Source organism: Trichosurus vulpecula, chromosome 1 (assembly GCF_011100635.1).
Source record: "Trichosurus vulpecula isolate mTriVul1 chromosome 1, mTriVul1.pri, whole genome shotgun sequence".
In the NCBI taxonomy this organism is placed as follows: domain Eukaryota; kingdom Metazoa; phylum Chordata; class Mammalia; order Diprotodontia; family Phalangeridae; genus Trichosurus; species Trichosurus vulpecula.
In genome coordinates, this window is record NC_050573.1 from 172,025,165 (window position 1) to 172,042,757 (window position 17,593).

The 17,593-nt window shown below is 38.5% G+C and overlaps 1 protein-coding gene across 1 annotated transcript in view; it reads left to right on the plus strand.

Moving 5' to 3' along the window:
• Window positions 1-3,727: 3,727 nt before the first annotated feature.
• Window positions 3,728-17,593, plus strand: part of LY86 (lymphocyte antigen 86) — a 143,637-nt gene continuing 129,771 nt past the window's right edge. The window contains exon 1 of the mRNA XM_036739112.1: window positions 3,728-3,877. Coding sequence (XP_036595007.1) covers window positions 3,757-3,877 — 121 coding nt within the window. The 5' untranslated portion in view covers window positions 3,728-3,756. The remainder of the gene's footprint in view (window positions 3,878-17,593) is intronic.

The window sequence follows — 17,593 nt, forward strand, 5'->3', positions numbered from 1 at the left end:
TGCTATAAATACTAGAAATAAAAATACAAAAGTGGAACAGTCCTTGCCTTCTTGGTGGGAAGGGCTGAAACTACAGGTAAATATATAAGTATATAAGAAATATGTACAAAATGGATCCAAAATACTTTGAGGAGGAAGAACACTCATAGCTGGGAACATCAGGAAAGATTTCATGTAAAAGATATGGTAGGATCTGAATACTGAAGAAAGTAAATGATCCAAGAGTCAGATGTGAGAAATAAGAGCATTCCAGGCATAGAAGGGAGAGAACGCAAAGGCAGGGAGTATGTGAAGCACAGCAAGTAAGTCAGAATGTCAAGATTGTAGAGTGTGTGGAAGCAGTGAAGAGGATGAGGATGATGATGATGAGGAGGAGGAGGAGGATAACTAGAAGGGGCCAAATTATGAATGTCTTTAAATTTCAGAGTTTTTATTTCTTCCTATAAGTAATAGGAAACCACTTCATTTTACTGAATAGAGAGTTGATGTGGACAGATTTGTGTGTTAGGAAAATCCCTTTGTTGGTATTGTGGGGAATGGATTGGAATGGGAAGAAACCTGAGATAGAGACATGAAAGAGGTGGTAACAATACCAGGCAAGAGGTGATAAGGATTTGAAGTGAGGTGGTAGCTATGTAGTAGAGAAAGTAAGATACATGCCAGAGATGGTGTGGAGATAGAAATAACATGACTTCGCAACTGATTAGATATGTGGGAAACGGGAGTATGAGGAATTGAGGTTGTAAACCTTGGTGACTAGAAGGATGGTGGTGGCCTCAATAATAATAAAGAAATTTGGAAGAAGGATGGGTTGGTTGGGAGTGGGGGGAGCAAGATGCTAATGAATTCTGTTTTGGACTTGCTAAGGTCAAGATACCTACATTACATCCAGTTTGAAATTGTCCACTTGGCAATTCATTATGTAGGACTAGAGCTTGGGTGAGAGACAAGGACTTTATATATAGATCTGAGAGTCATCAGCATAGGGAGGATAATTGAACCCTTGGGAGCTGATGAAATCACAAAGAGAAAACTTGTAGGGAAAGGGAGAAAATGGAATTCTATTGTTATGATTGGCTCTTGGACAGAACTAAGGGTAGAGGTTACAAAGAGACATTTTCAGAAGTTTGATGCCATGAAACAAATACCTGAAGCTATTTAAAAGTATAGCCAGGTGTATTAGGAAGTAATAAGTTCCCCCTCACTTGAGGTCTTCAAACAAAGGCTAGGTGCCAATTTGTTGGGTATATTGTAGAGGTGATTTTTGTTCAAGAATAGATTGACCTGTGATTTCTCCTCCAGCCCAGAAAATTCTTTAAAGAGTTACTCTTGGCTCACAGTTACAAAAGATTAGCTCTTTAACAGACCCCTGGTTCTAGTCAGCAGCCACTGCATAGAGTATAGAAGCAAGGAGGACCAGCTCTAATGAATGAGTGAACTATTTCATATCAGCTCCAAACATGCCAGGAAAAATGGTTCACTCTTTCAGAGTCTTCATAAAAAAACACAAATGTCATAATGATAAACTGCTTGCCTTGGAGATAAGAATCTATCCCTGGTTATTTAGAAGTAGAAGATGACATTCAACCCTGAGTGGGGAATTTAAGATCAGAGCCAATAAACTGGGTTCCAGCTTCTTATTTTGCATAAAATTGCTTCCATTCTTTGCTACTGCACACTCCCAAATTGAAACTCCTCAATGCCTTCCTTTATGCCTATTAATGTCTTACCAAAGGAGAATCTCAATAACATGTTTTTCTTCCATAGAAGAGGGCCAAGGGGTGAAGTATAACCCTTTGTGTTTCTATTCATGTAATTTCACTGTAGACAATGTCTACCTCCCAGACTGAATTTTTTTTTTTTGACTAGGTCAAAGAGGCCATTCTCTGCCTCATTTCTTACCGAGCTTTAATCACTGAATGGGTGTTGCCTCAGTCAAACTGAGACCTGTTAAATACCTTAGCTTAAAAAACCATGGTCTCCCACTACATCCAGGACCATCTCCAGTCAACCTAATCAATATCTTGCCACTGGAACCAGATGGCTCTAGAGGAGAAAGTGAGGCTGGTGACTTTGCACAGTCCTCCATCACTCAAATCCAATCCGCATCACCTCCCTGACATTATGGTCTTCTTTGAGAATGAAAGACAAACAACAAAAACTGTAGACAATTGATTTCCATTGTATACCAGTCTACATACCATATGTGTACGTGTGTGTGTGTGTGTGTGTGTGTGTGTGTGTGTTTCATAGCCCAATGTAACCATCTTTCTCTTTGTCTGTACCTGGTTACAGAATTGATGCAGGAGGCTGCCTTGGTAAGATTCAGCCCAGGTATTATAGGCCTGGGTTAAGTTATTAACTATTAAATGATGGTGGTAATTAGGTAAAAGCAATCAAATACAAAGAAGCAAATTTACACCTCAGGTAGACATTTGTTTGTCTACTGGCACAAAACTTGGAGAACTCCTGTACAAGCTGGCACTTTTGCTGAAAATGAAAAGAAAAATTCTTGAAGACCATATGCCCATAATTTGACTCAATGGTTGGAAGAAAGCATGTCACAGGGAATCACCCAGCCAAACTGCAAGGCAGGAAGGGAAGGACTGGGGGTTGGGGGTTGGAGAAGGAATAAAAATCTGAGCTGACAATTGGATGCCATCAAATGCTGCCAATTCTGTCCTATATCCTAGAAATTCCTACATGGAAACTTGGATTGGAAAAACCCAAGTCATCTTTCAGGAGGTAAAATAGCTTTCTTTTTCTATTACATTCATAAGATACAGGCATATGTTTGCCTAGCAAGATACATGAATGTGTTTGTATTCTACGTTGGAGAAAACATGTAGGTATAGAGTAGGTGAATCTCATGGATTCCAGGGATACGCATTTTATAGGTTTGTGGATGGAAGAAAAGATGCTAGTATCTTGGCTTTAAAGAGAAATTAGAAGCAGCCTTAATGATCTTTACAGTGCCAAGGATAATTCAACCAACAGGGCTGAGGAGAGCCACATACACTTGGACCATCCTACTAAAGCCAAACTGAGCAATGGAACTCTGATTATTGCCCAGGACTCTGTCCCTAAGCTTAGCCACCCAAAGCACAAGCCAAGACACAAAGGGTCCTATTCTTGCAGCCAGACTGTTCGTTGCTGAAATAATAATACTAAGTGAGAAACTGAAACCCCAAGGAGAGCAAGAAGCTAATGGAGCCACAGTCTGACTCCAGGTCCCAAATGCCAGTCCCTAGCCAGAGGATGCAGTGCCAAGGGCTGTGTGCCAAATTATAACCAGATCTCAGCCCTATGGTCCAAGTATTAAAGATGCCCTGAGATTTGGGTGAGCCTGACTAATGGAAAACATATGGTAGGTTGTGGATTTCTTTTTCTCTTTTTACTTCAGAGTTTCCATTTTTACTCCAGTCAAGGAATGAGCTCCTGGAGTGCAGGGTTTGGGGTTGCCTGAGGCATGAGATCATGTAGCACTGACTGGAGCTTTAAATGTGAACTAGAAAGTAAGGTTCCCAGCTTCTCTAGGCCCAAATGAGGCATCAGCCTGTTGTCTTAAACTGCAAAGTCTGCTCTAGGGTTCAATATTAAAATTCTCCAGCTAACTGATCAACTTCTTCCTGCTGTCCCTGTGAGCTTAAAATTTGAGAAGTGAAACTTAACATTTCCCCTCTGCAGGGGGGAGAAGGGGGAACAGCCCTCTTTTTGTCTGGTTTGTCTGAGGGTGCACATCCACACCCTGCCATCATGAAGATTTTTATGGTTCCTTTCTTTGCATCGGTTCTGTTCTGCCCCAGCTACAGCAGCAAATGGATCACACACACTGCTTGCAAAGATGATAAATTGGAAGTGCTTTACCAGAGTTGCGGTGAGGTCTTTAAAATCATCCATTTGTGTTTATGGTCAAATTAAGGCTACCGACAGAGGGGAATAAATTCTTAGTGGGGGGAGGGGGTGAGTACTACCACCAAACCTTCTTTTCCTACTGTCTAACATGGGCCTTGCTCCTTTGGGAGGAAAGAAAAAGGGAGAAGGAAAGGCGAGAGAAATGAGAAAGTAGGAGGCAAGGGACAGTGGGAAGGAAAAAGGGGGAAAATAGATGGAAAAAGAAAGGAAGAGTAGAGAAAGAAAAGAAAGGGGAAGAGGAGGGCAAAGAAGAGTAGAAAGAAAGGATGGGGAGAGAGAGAGGAAGAGGAAAGAGGAGGAGAGAGATCCTGTTACCCAGGAGAGCTCTTAAAGGAATAAAACAAATCTAACAAAGTACATAAGTTTACTAGATTGAAATAAGGAAAAGCACCCACTACCCAGTTCAAAGACACTTTAACAACAGAGGGCTGTGTAATGGTGGTGTTTTTTCAGTTTACTGGATTTGCAGTTTGTGTGAAAAAAATATCATTTCTTTCTCCGTATTACTAATCATTCCAAAAAGGGAGAAGGGGCCTGCAGATTACTTTCCTTTTCACTAACAATTCACTTAAGGTAGGTCGAGATCTTAGCAGGTCTTGAATCTGGTGCTTCCCCCTGCCTTTGTTGGGAACTCTGAAAAGGTTAAAGAAAATCCCCTCCAGGATAGCCTGGGTGAAAGGGAGATGAAGGGCCTTTCATTAAGCCGATGAAACTTAGTCCTGACCAAGATGAGAGAGCATACACACAGAGCAGGATGAGATGGTTTTCTTGGCTGCCTTTGAACTCCTGGTGGAATTTGATCCAAGTAATGAAATTCTAGTGATTCCACCATCTAAAGGACCACAGAGTTGATGCACTTGCAAGATGCCCAGGATACAGTTAAAACTACCTGTCTTTTGTTTCTTTTGTTTTCCTTTTGCCCCTCCCCAAAAGAAGAGGAACATTAGGATGGCTCCACCTCACAAAAGAAGTTATAAATGTTTGAATGCCAAAATATAGCCTTTCTTGCTGCCTGCCTTCATTGTGGCTGTTATCACTTTGGACACTTTTACCAGGATAGACGGAATAGGACCTTCAAGGCCCTTTCTTTTCATGTACATGAAATGACCGCAAGGCTGAAGACAAATGGGGAGGCCAGAGATTCTTACTCTAATTCATCCTCTTCCCAAAGATTCTTCTAAGCTTCCTCATCTGTAAAATGGTGATAATAATAGCACTTACCTCACAGGGTTGCTCTGAGGACCAAATTAGATGGATAGATAGATATATAGATAGATAGATAGGAGAGAGATTAGATGGATAGATAGATAGATAGATAGATAGATAGGAGAGAGATTAGATGGATAGGAGAGAGATTAGATAGATAGGAGAGAGATTAGATGGATAGATGGATAGATGGATAGATAGATAGATAGATAGATAGATAGATAGATAGATAGATAGATAGATAGATAGAAGAGAGATTAGATGGATAGATGGATAGATAGATAGATAGATAGATAGATAGATAGATAGATAGATAGGAGAGAGATTAGATGGATAGATAGATAGATATACAAACATACAAAGAAAGATAGGATAGGAGAGAAAAGGCAGAATAGATAGGCTAGTTACATACATCGATAGATAGATAGATAGATAGATAGAAGAGAGATTAGATGGATAGATAGATAGATATACAAACATACAAAGAAAGATAGGATAGGAGAGAGAAGGCAGAATAGATAGGCTAGTTACATACATCGATATATAGATACATAGATGATAGATAAATAGATAGATAGATAGATAGATATACATAGGATAGATACATAGGATGTAAAGCACTATATAAATGTTAGCTGTCATCATTATTAGAGTCCCAAGGTTGTCCTGTTGCCCAGACTTTGCCTTTTTATTCTCATCTCTGCCTTGTGAACGGATTCCAATAAATGCCTTAAGGTTTTAAGGGAAAGTGGGGAAAGCAGTGTCAGCCTCATTCCTCCAACAAGCAGACACTCAGCCATCCCAGGATAAATACCTTTTGGCTAACAGCAAGGTGCAGTTGGGAAGCCTCCTCTTGTCAGCCAGGATCTTGGCCAGAATATGAGAGCTGAGTGGAAGGAATTCCTTGGAAAAGATGTTTCTCGTGAAACAAGAGTTTTTGCCCAAACTAATAGAGGTGATTTGGGCAAATTTGGCTTTGAGGACACTCTAAAGCCCTGACTACAGTTCCTGTGAAGCAAGTAGAGCAAAATTCATACCTTAGATTAAAAGCAACAGAATTAGGTTTGTTTCCCAGCTTCACTAAATGATGCTGGGCTGATTCTTGACCACAGTACCTAGGTTCTTCCATATTTCCAGTATTGGAAGCAGTGGCATAGTGGATAGAGAGAGAGCTGGTCTCAGAACTAGGAAGGTCTGTGTTCAAGATCTCCTCTGACTGGGTGACTATGAGCAAACCAAGAGTGACAGATGATGATTCATATTGGTAGAGGGAGTTTCCTCCCTTAGGGATACACTATTGAAGTGTACACAAGAAGGCAACAAGAATCCATTAAGTGCTTACCATGTGTTGGGCAGTGGGGACACAAACACAAACAAAAATGAAAGTAGTCTCTGCCCTCAAGGAGCTCATAGTCTAATGCAGGAACAGAACAATAAAAGAGGACTGAAGGGACATGGTGGCAAAGTCTAGAGAGGCAAAAGCATCTTGGGGAAGGGAATGCACTGTGGCCAGCCTGGGCCCATTCCCAAAAGGGAGGTCCTCAAAGGACATGGCAGTTGTCATTATTTGTCCTTCTTTCTGGAAGAGGACCGATGACATCACAGGCGTACCAACGCGAGAAGGGGGCCAATGTCGGTGGATGGGTGAAAAGTACCCAGGCACCAAGGGCGGACCCTAGATCTTTTGCAGATAAAATTATTTATAAGCAGATTTCTTCAATGTTGTGCTTGTGAAACAAAATTTTTAAACCTAAGTATAACGATTACATTTCTGATTATTAAATTTTGTTTATATATTTATAATTAGATATATTTATATGTCATTATATATTTATATACATGTATTATATACATACATATATACATGCATGCACACACACACAAATGTATACTGCTTCTAGAAGCAGTGTGGTATGGTGAATGAGAGTTGGCTTCAGAGTCAGGAAGACCTAGGTCCAAGTCTCACCTCTGACACATTTTGGTGTTTAATCTTGGTATCAAATAGGCTATGTGCTGCCCACATTTTCTAGTGAGGCCTGAACCATATTAAAATGTAATTGGGAAATATATTTAACAAAATAAATAAAAATATAATAAAACACATAAAATATCACATTTTAAAATTAAGTCAATATGGAGCCAACAGGAATCCTTATGTGGCCCCTGTTCTTATTTGAGTTTGACACCATCACTCTAGACAACACTCTAAGACTGTTAAGTCACAGAGAAGGTGTCAAACCTGTATTCATAAAGGAAATTCCCTTGCTTGGTACAGACCCATATTCCAATGAAGTCACAGGCCAGTGCCTATTTCTAATAAATCCTCTAGGGTATCAGAGTCCTCTTCAGCCACTCTCAGTAAACTATCTCAAGATGTCTGCATTAAGATGGTAACTCAAGGGTTTTATTTTCCATTATTTAGCAAGAAATAATGAGTATAAAATCTGAGATTTAAGAACTATAACACCACTTCTGAAGGGAGCTGGGATTTTGTGATTGAGTTTCTCAAAGGGATAATAATGTGCTGCAGCGCGTTGGAGCCAGCTGAATAGACTCAGGAGAACGGATTGTTAAATGTTCAGGATAAGTACCTCAGAGATAGGTAAATGCTACAAATCAGTGCTTGATTTGTTGTTTTGTTGATTGTCTAGACTTATAAAAAATGATGGAAAAAATAATAATGCAGATTAAGCTTAAAAGCATATCAGGCAAACTTTTTTTTTTGGAGAGCCAGTTGTTAAACATTTACCTGTACACTTCTGGGTAATGGAATTATCAGATCACAGTTTTAGCACTGGAAAGTACCTCAGAGTCAATCTAGTCTGACCCCCTCATTTTACAAATGAAATAGAAGCCAAAAGAGATGAAGTGATTTACCCCAAATCACACAGATTGTGTGTGAGGCATATTTTGAACCCAGGTGTGACCCACAGGCCATTGCAGCTTATTCCACTGCAAATTTCAGAATCTATTCTCAATTTCTGCAAAGATTCCCCGATCCCACCTTTTCCACCTCAGCTCTGCCACTGACTCATTGTCTTATCTTGAGCAAGGGATTTTACTTCTCTCAGCCTGTTTCTTCATTGCTAAAAAAATTCATTTTTAAGTCTGTTGTTAATCCATAACGAATGTTCTGGTGGACAACGTTGGCATGCTGCAAAGACCCAGCATGGGAAGTGGGGCTCAATGATAGAACTGCCGGGGATAAGAGGAAAAGGATGTGAGAAACAGCAAGATGAAAGAGACAGAGGAGTTCAGATAGATTTGGACTAGACCAAGAATCTTAGGGAAAAAAGGAAGAATCATAGTTTATGTTTACATCTTGCTTTGTGATTACAAAGTACGCTCACAACTATAATCTCATTTGACCTGCCTAATTATCCCAGGAGAACAGGAATTTCAAGTGTTATTGTCACTATTTTATAAATAAGGAAACAAAGGTTCACTGGTTAAAGGAATTGTATGAGGTTTCATAGGACTAATTAGCAAAGTCAGGATTTGAATCCAGGTCTTTTTGACTCCAAATCCAATATTTTTTTTTCCACTTCACCATATTGGCTCCCTTACAAGAGGCAGGGCATTCTGGAAAAAACACTGAAAGAGCTTGTTGTGAAAAGAAGACGGAAATAATTGACAATGTTTGATATATTTGGGAGGTGGGAGTGGAAAGAGGTAAGGTTAAATGGTGACTTTGGATGTTGATAAGGCTAATATGGTCAGTAGAAGCATAGTATGGGGCTTGGAGGCAAAGAATATGTCATAAGTATGCAATAATATTAAGGCAGGAAGAATTTGATAAACTTCCTGACCATCTGTGTATGGCTAATTAACAAACAAGAGTAAATCATGACTACAGTTATCCTATACAGTATTTTTATTGGATCAAAATATGGAATGATAACATAGAGAAGGGTTTTGTGAAGTTTCAGTGGAAAGTATGGACCTTGGATACAGTTCTCTTCTTTTCCCCTGGAGATAAGAAGCAAAGGTGAACATATGGTGCCTGTTCTGTATCCCAAGTACTGCTCAGAGAGGAAGGAAGTTTTCCAACAAATGCAATAGGAAAGAAAGTGACCATGACAACAGTTTCCTGAGGCATTGGGTACCTTCTGGTCTGGTTAAAACAAGAATTCCTCTTAATACCCTAGCTACAACCTACAAAGGGATTTCAGCCTGCAGGAACCTGCTTTCTGTTAGTAGACTGAGCATCTTGAGGAATGCTCACCAAAAATGCATGCTGACACAGGGTGAGCACTCAAATGTTCAGATGAGGAATTCCCTCCACCAATGCAGACCACAATCATTCATGCCTGCCCTATGGTCTCTTAAAAATTCACCACAAAGGGCCCACCCAAAGGGCTTTCCTCACTTTCTCTTGACATTAGCAGGGTGCCAGTGAAGGGCCTTAGCTATTCTCTTGTCATATGACCACCTCATCTTCGCTTCCAACCATACAATGCTTTGATGGTACCTTTTACTCAAGCTCTCATTAGTCATATGTTGCAGCCTGCTCACACTCACCACAAACCTCACATTTTTCTCTGGATGATAGGCACTGTTACATTTTCAGAGATTTCTCAATGTAATTTTAGTATTTAAATGATGAGCCTTTGCTTTCATGGGAAGCTTGAGATCACTGAAAAGGCTTTGCAATTTCCCTAAAGCAATCCATCCTATTCTCTTCTTCCTATTCTCTTCAAGTCTGGGCCTAACTAATTGTCTTTCTATACTATTTGTCTGAGATACACATACTGATAGAGAAGTTCTATTTTGTAAACAAGGGCTTACATCCAAATGCATATTGAAATCTGGGCAAGAGACATTCTTCATCCACTTGGTCTTTCCTGTGTGGATGGACGGGCCAAACTCCTTTGAATGATTTCATATCTCTCTCAGAATATTTTGCAACATTTTGTGGCTAGATGCAATCACCACAATGTCATTCACAAGCAAGAGCATGTGAAGGATGCCACCATCCCCAGGGAATTGCTCTTCTACCTAAATTCTGTGCTGTATCTCCTCCATCGCAATCATTAATACCTGAGACAAAAACTCCTTGTTTTATGCTTGATCCAATGCTTATTATCACAGTGTCATTGAACAAAGTTATTTCTGTTATTACATCTTCCTAGGAATCTTGAATGATTTTCTGTATGAATGGAGATACTTTGTAAGTACACGCACATGCATACACACACACACACACACACACACACACACACACACCTTAAAAGGTAATGCTGCTTTGTTCTACTGAATCAAATGTGGGGTTTTTTCATAATTAAGACATAATAAGTGCAATGGCATCTTATATTCTCTATTTTGTTGTTGTTGTTCAGTCATTTCAGTCACATCCAATTCTTTGTGACCCCATTTTAGTTTTTCCTTGGCAAAGATACTGGAGCAATTTACCATTTCCTTCTCCAGCTCATTTTACAGATGAAGAACTGAGGCAAATAGAGTTAAGTAACATGCCCAGGGTTGCACAGCTAGTAAGAGTCTGAGACCAGATTTGAACTCAGGAAAATGAATCTTCCTGATCTACTATACCAACTACCCATATTCTCTTTTTTTAAAAAAATTATTTTTAATTTATGGAATAAACAAGCATTTTCCTTACATAGTATATTAAAAAGATGTATTCTCTATAGATTTCAGTTAATTGTGAAATGGTAAAGACATACGGTTGATTATTGAATATCCTCTGTAAAAGCCTGCTTCTTCTTTAATTGAATATGCACTCAATTCATGCATAAATGACTCATAAATGGAAGAGCAGTCATATGGTGAGAACATTGGCATTGTCCAATTGCCTTTTGTCCTCATTAGTAAGTTCTGAGATTTTTTCCCCCACACTTTTGGTTTCTTTCTCTACTTAACCTGTATATTGATCTCTGAATGCCTTAGTAATTGTAATATCTCAGATCTCCTCCTCTGATCCACCTGCTTTTCCCCATGTCATTCCTATATCATCTGGAAGTATATCTAGGACTGTGGTGATTCCAGTATCCTTAATGGAGAAAACATTTTATTAAATTCATTTTTGCAAATCTTTTCCATTTTTCTTCTATTTGTAGTCATCTCTCCATTTTCATCCTTGAATGTCTTTGAGATGACTTTGCCTAGATGGATATCTTGCTAAGTAAGCTTTCTTTAAACTCATCTTACTCTCCACTGCTCTTTTTCACTTTATGAGATGACTGTACTCCTAATTATTCATAATTCTTCCTTGAATGATTTTACAAATGGACCTACATTCTAATTCAGTATTGCCTTTGGCATCTCATGCTGTTTGCTGAGAGTCAAATGTTTACTGACTTAAGATGCTTTCTGGGCTATTTAAATCTCCTTGCTGTGGCAATTAATTTCCATTGATTAAAACTTTAGATAAAATTATTATAGTTCACATCAATGTCATTTCTGTTGACTATTTCTCATTTTTTACATTTTTAATTATTTGTTTAAATAGTTCAGAGTCAAGTTGTTTCAATTATATGCTATATATTTTTCTAATTCTTCTTGTCTTACTAATTCTGATCTTAGCTTTGATGAGTTGTTAGCCTGATTCTATACAGAGAGCTACACAGTATGCCTCCCACATGAATAACAAGTCTTTTCCTGTCTGTTAAAATATAACCTAGTTCATTCTTTATTGTGCCATTTCATTCTCACTATGTCCAAAACTTAGCAGTCCTGGGGTTTTGGGGGTTTGGGGTTTTGTTTGTTTTAAGAAAGTGCTCATATTATAGAGGTCTGTGGCTTCTTTGTAATCTACAAAATCTTTGGCCTCTCACTTTTCTTCCTCCTGAACTTTATTTTCCCATATGCTTCTTCCCAACCTCACCTTTTCTCGCCTTTGCATTAAAGCCACCAAGTATCAGAATATATGTTGATTTGGTTTGGAGAGTCTTATTCAAGTTTTCATAGAATTACTCTACCTCTTTGTCCTCAGCAACCAATATTTGAGTATAAGCTGAAATTATTTTCACATTGGCATTTTGCAGATACTTATAATTAGCTCTGCAATGCCTGATGACCAAATATCCCAGGAAATAACGTTTCTGGTTGCCTCTGGACATATAGTAAAACCCTCTCTGCCAACTCCTTTCTTTGACTCTCCAAGGAGCACCTCCTTCTACAAAGCTACAATCTCCTTCTTTGTATTTTCATAAAAACAAATTAATGCAATTGATTATGATTCACTTTTTCCAACAATATGTCCTCTTGTTGGGACAAAGGTTTCATGTTTAAAGTGCCATCTGTCAAATGATTGTTTATTGACCATCTAGAAATTGTGTAATTCTTCGCATCCTCTACCGCTTATTTTGCCCCCCTGCCACCACTACAGAAGAAGAAAAGGGTCTCCTAGGACTGAGGGTCATTGATTTTTTTCCTTTGTTTCATGGGTTGCCATAGCAAATCAAAACTATCAATCATCTGCAACCAGCTTAGCAGTGATATGCCTATCCGTACTTATCTAGGTTGGTCCTCAGAAAACAGACTTGATCTTTTTCCATTATGGTAGACAATGTCAGAGTTCACATTCCACTGCTGTAGTCTTCAAGAAAGCAATGTCACCTCATGTCAAGATGAGGCAGTGAGAGAAGGACTTTATGGAAGAAAGACTGAGTATACCTCTGGTAAACTCCCTCTCTGAACTTCCCTCCCCACAGCAGAGAGAGAGAGAGAGAGAGAGGCAGAGAGAGAGAGAGAGAGAGAGGCAGAGTGAGAGAGAGAGAGAGAGGCAGAGAGAGAGAGAGAGAGAGAGAGAGAGAGAGGCAGAGAGAGAGAGAGAGAGAGAGAGAGAGAGAGAGAGAGAGAGCGAGAGAGAGAGAGAGAGAGAGAGAGAGAGAGAATACTGCTCTGACACTCTGGCAATAGGGAAAGCTATTCAGCAGTCTTTCACTAAAAAGTCCACTCTCACCAATCTCTTGAGGACTAATACTTAGGTTACCAACCTAGCCCACAAAAATCCATTTAACCAATACTATACCTAAAGTTAGATACCTATGATGGTAGAACATTCTTTCTATGGGAAAACTTATGCCAAGCTCCATCTTGAGATAACAGAAACATGTCAACCATCATCATTGTTATATTTATATAGCACTTTAAGGTTTATAAATCACCTTATGTAAGTTATCTCACTTGAACCTTATTATCCCTACCTTATAGACAAAGAAATGAACTTCAGAGAAAGTAAGTGACTTACCCAGGTCTCATCAAGGTAAATGTCTGAGGCAGGATTTGAACTCAGATCTTCCTGACTCCAAGTCCAGGGCTCTATCCACTGTGCCACCTAGCTGCCATATTGCCTATCAATGCATTTCCTGTCAAGCACTTCCCTTTACGTGGAGGACAGAGTGGTGAAGTTGAAAGAGCATTACATTGGGAGTTAGGGGCCCTTGGTTTGAATTCCAGCCCTTCTACTTACCACCCACATGACTTTGGCAAGATATCTAGCCTCTTTTTGTAATAGTTTTCTCATGTGTAAAATGACCAGATTGGACTAGATGACTTCTAAGGTCCCTTCTGGGTATCAAATCCTATCTTGTCTGTATCAGACTAGCAGTAATGAGATTCCTGAAATCAATACAGAAGCAGTGAAGATCCTGGATAATCTCAGGGGTAATGATAGAGCAGAGGTATGTTGGAGGCAGTTCAAACCGACTTGGAAGAGCTGATTATTAAATTTTCAGTGTGAACATTTATACCTTAGAAGTCAGCAAAAGCTACAAATCAGAGCTCAATTTATTGTTTTGTTGCTTTTCCTGGCTTAAGAAAGGGATGGAAAAAAATGTTAATGGTGCAATTTAAATTGAAAAGTTTGACATGTACTGTTTTCCCCCAGGAGTCAGTTATTAGACATTGACCAGCACACACCTCTGCGGTAAAAATGGTCCATGAAATTCCCAGGAGCTTTGGGGGGGGAGATAAAGATCGTAGGCATCTACATCAGTGATTTTTTTATTGTTCAGTCATTTCAGTCATGTCCATCTTTTTGTGACCCTACGTGGGCTTTTCTTGTTCAAGACAATGGAGTGGTTTGCCATTTCCTTCTCCGGATCATTTTACAGATGAAGAACTAAGGCAAACTAAGTAACTTTCTGGGGAATCACACAGCTAGTAAGTGTCTGAGGCCAGATTTGACCTTAGGTCTTCCTGACTCCCAGGTCCAGTACTCTGTCCATTGCACCACCTAGCTGGCCCACATCAGTGACAGGAAGGGGAATTCCAGCAGGGGAGGAATAGCCTTTTCTATCATGAGGCAACCCTGGACTATTGAAAACCACAGCAACAGAACGTAAGTTCTGACAGTTTCTGGATCATAGTATTAGAAATGGAAGGAACTGCAGAGATAATTTAGGATTAATTTACAGATGGAAAAACCAATGCCTAGAGAGGCTAAATTACTTACCCAAGGTCACATACAGCTAATCAGCGGTAAAGCTGATATTTGAATACAGGGTTTCTGACTTCAAATCCAATGTTCTTTCCACTATAGCATATGTACAGAACTTTCATAAATCAGGGAAGTGGGGGACTGAAGGGAGGCAGGACAGGTGACTGGTGAACTCCCAAACAAACTGTAGTTAATGCATCATGTTGGTAAAGTGAAGGAAGAAGCATGTTCTTTAAACTCTTCTCCTCAGAATGACAGAAGGTCCGAATTGGACTTCAGGGTCCCTTTAATTCAAGGATTCTTAACTTTTTTTGAGTCCTGGACCCTTTCAGCAATTGACACTTATGGACCCCTTTTCAGAATAATGGTTTTAAATGCATAAAATAAAACATGGAGGATTATAAAGAAAACCAATTATTGAAATACAATTATCAAAAAATTTTTTAAATAAATTTGTGGACCCCAGGTTTAGTTCCCCTATCCAGTCAAATCCAGCCCCTCTACTGCTTCCAATTTCCCTATACAGCACACTAGATGAGTGGTCATCTAGTCTTTGCTTAAAGACCTGTACTAGAGGTATGCCACTACTTTCCATATAACCTCCTTCTATTCTTGGATAGTTCAAACTGTTAGGAAGATTTTCTTGATGGCCAGCCAAAATCTATCTCTTCAACTTCAACTGCTTACTCCATTGTAACTCTAGAATGAAGTAGAGCAAATTTAATCTGTCTTACACATGAACGCCCTGAAAACATCCAGAAAATGCTCTCATGTACAATCTAGTAGAATCCCAAGGTTTATTTTTCTTCAGGAAAAACACTGTTTCAAGAAAAACCTTGCCCTTCTTGAGTTGTAAAGTTGATTTTTTTAACCCAAGCATAAAATTTAACATTTATTATTAAATTTCTTCTTGTAAATCAACTCCACATTACAGCCTGGCATCCAACATGTTCCTAGCTTTGTGTCTTCTAATAATGTGATAAGCATGCCATCTATCCCTTCATCCAAATTATTAATAAAAATGATTAAACAACAGATGGCCAAGGACATCTCTATGGGGAATTCCACTAAGGAGCTCCTTCCAAGTCAAAACAAAGACAGTTTGGTACAATATGTAGATAGTGGACCCAGAGTAGGAAAAGCTGGGTCCACTTTCTCTGGGTGTGGCTGAAAATAAATCACAATCCTGTTGGAAAAAATAAAGAAAATGAGATTAGTTTGATGTGATCTGCTCCTGATGAAGATATATGCACTGATTCTTGCCTCACTCTACAATGGAGATAATAATGCCTGTTGTATTTACCTCCCAGGGTCATTATAAAGTTCAGATGAGATCACATACATGTGAAATGTTTTGCAAAAGTGGAAGTATTCGATACAGGCAACAGTCATTATGCACAGTAGGATACAAGCTCCTTGAAGGCAGAGATAGTTTGGCATTTTATCTTTATATGCCCATCATCTAGCATAATGTCATGTAATTTAATTGGGGGGAAAGGTTAGGAAATGGTTTTAACCAAGGATTTCATCAGTGTGGGGAACTCTCAGTCTGAAAACCTCTTCTACTAGTATAGACCAGCAACTTGAATATAATAGTCTTAGAGAGTTTCTTGGGTCACTAAAAAGTGTTTTTCCCACAGTGATGTAGCTAGTATAAATATATATATCTGTATATAGATATATAGATATATATAGATATATACATACACACACATATATACACATATATACACACATATATGTGTGTGTATATGTATATACACATATATATATACATATATATATACATATATGCACATATATATATATGAAGCAAGACTTTTATCTATTTCTTCCTGACTCCAAAACCAGTCCTGTATCCACCATGCTATGCTGTGATTAGCACATAAGAGCTATTTAATGCACACATGTACAAAACAATTGAACACTAGGAAATGTTTGTTGGATTCATTCAACTACTTCTGGATCTACCTCATTGTGTTATTGTCCAGCCCAGAGGTTCTCCAACTTTTTCACAAGTAGAACTTTCTAGTTTAGACAAAAATTTGGCAGAATGCTTGTAGTAAAACCCCATAAAATTATTTTTAAATTAATTTATTTTAAAATAAAATACACAATAAGAACAGTAAAATAAATATATTATAAACTTAAATACTAAAATTTAAATATAAAATAAGAAAAGAAAAAACTCATTGCCATGTGCACAACAGAACGTAAGCAAGGATTCAAAAGATACAGCAGTAAATTTCCATTTCAAAAAAGTCTGTATAATAAATACTATACATTGTGTTCAGAGCTGTCCATCTTTTCCTTGCTTCCTCATAAGTTTACTTTCGTTCTCTTCTGTGCAGTTTTTACTTTGTTCTTTTTCTTCCCCTTCCTTCTCCCTCCCTCAAGAAGGCTACAATTAAGCACAATTGTACATACATACATATATGTGTATGTGTATGTGTATATGTGCATATATACACACATATACACACATATACATTATACATACATGTACACAAACATACGCACATACATATACTTACATCTCTATAATCGTACTCATATGTAGACATATACATTCATATACTTCTTAGTAAGACTATACTATACTTGTTTGTCCTCTATTTCCCTGAGGGTGAATAATATCTTCCTTTCTAAGTCCAAGTATTTCCATATTTTCCTAAGTCCACCAATTCATCATTTCCTATACCACAGCAATATTCCAACCTTATACTGTCTAGTTATTTTAAATAGTTTAAAACAGTATTGAATAATATGGCTAATAGAATAGTTTCCCTGTTTTTCTCTTTTGATTAAATCTATTTTAGCTTTAATTTTGTCTGAGATCATGATTACTACCCCTGCTTTTTTTCCTAATAAATTCTACTCCTGATCTTCATTTTATGCTTATGTGTATCTCTTATTTCCTATGCCTCCTGACTCCTCTACTTTACTTCTACCCACTCTCTTGCCCCCATTAACTTAACCTATACCCCCTTCAAAGATCCCTCCCTTATCCTCTCCCACTTACCCTTGTTTATCTTCTTGTTTTTATTTGAATTTAGAAGGCTTTTATAG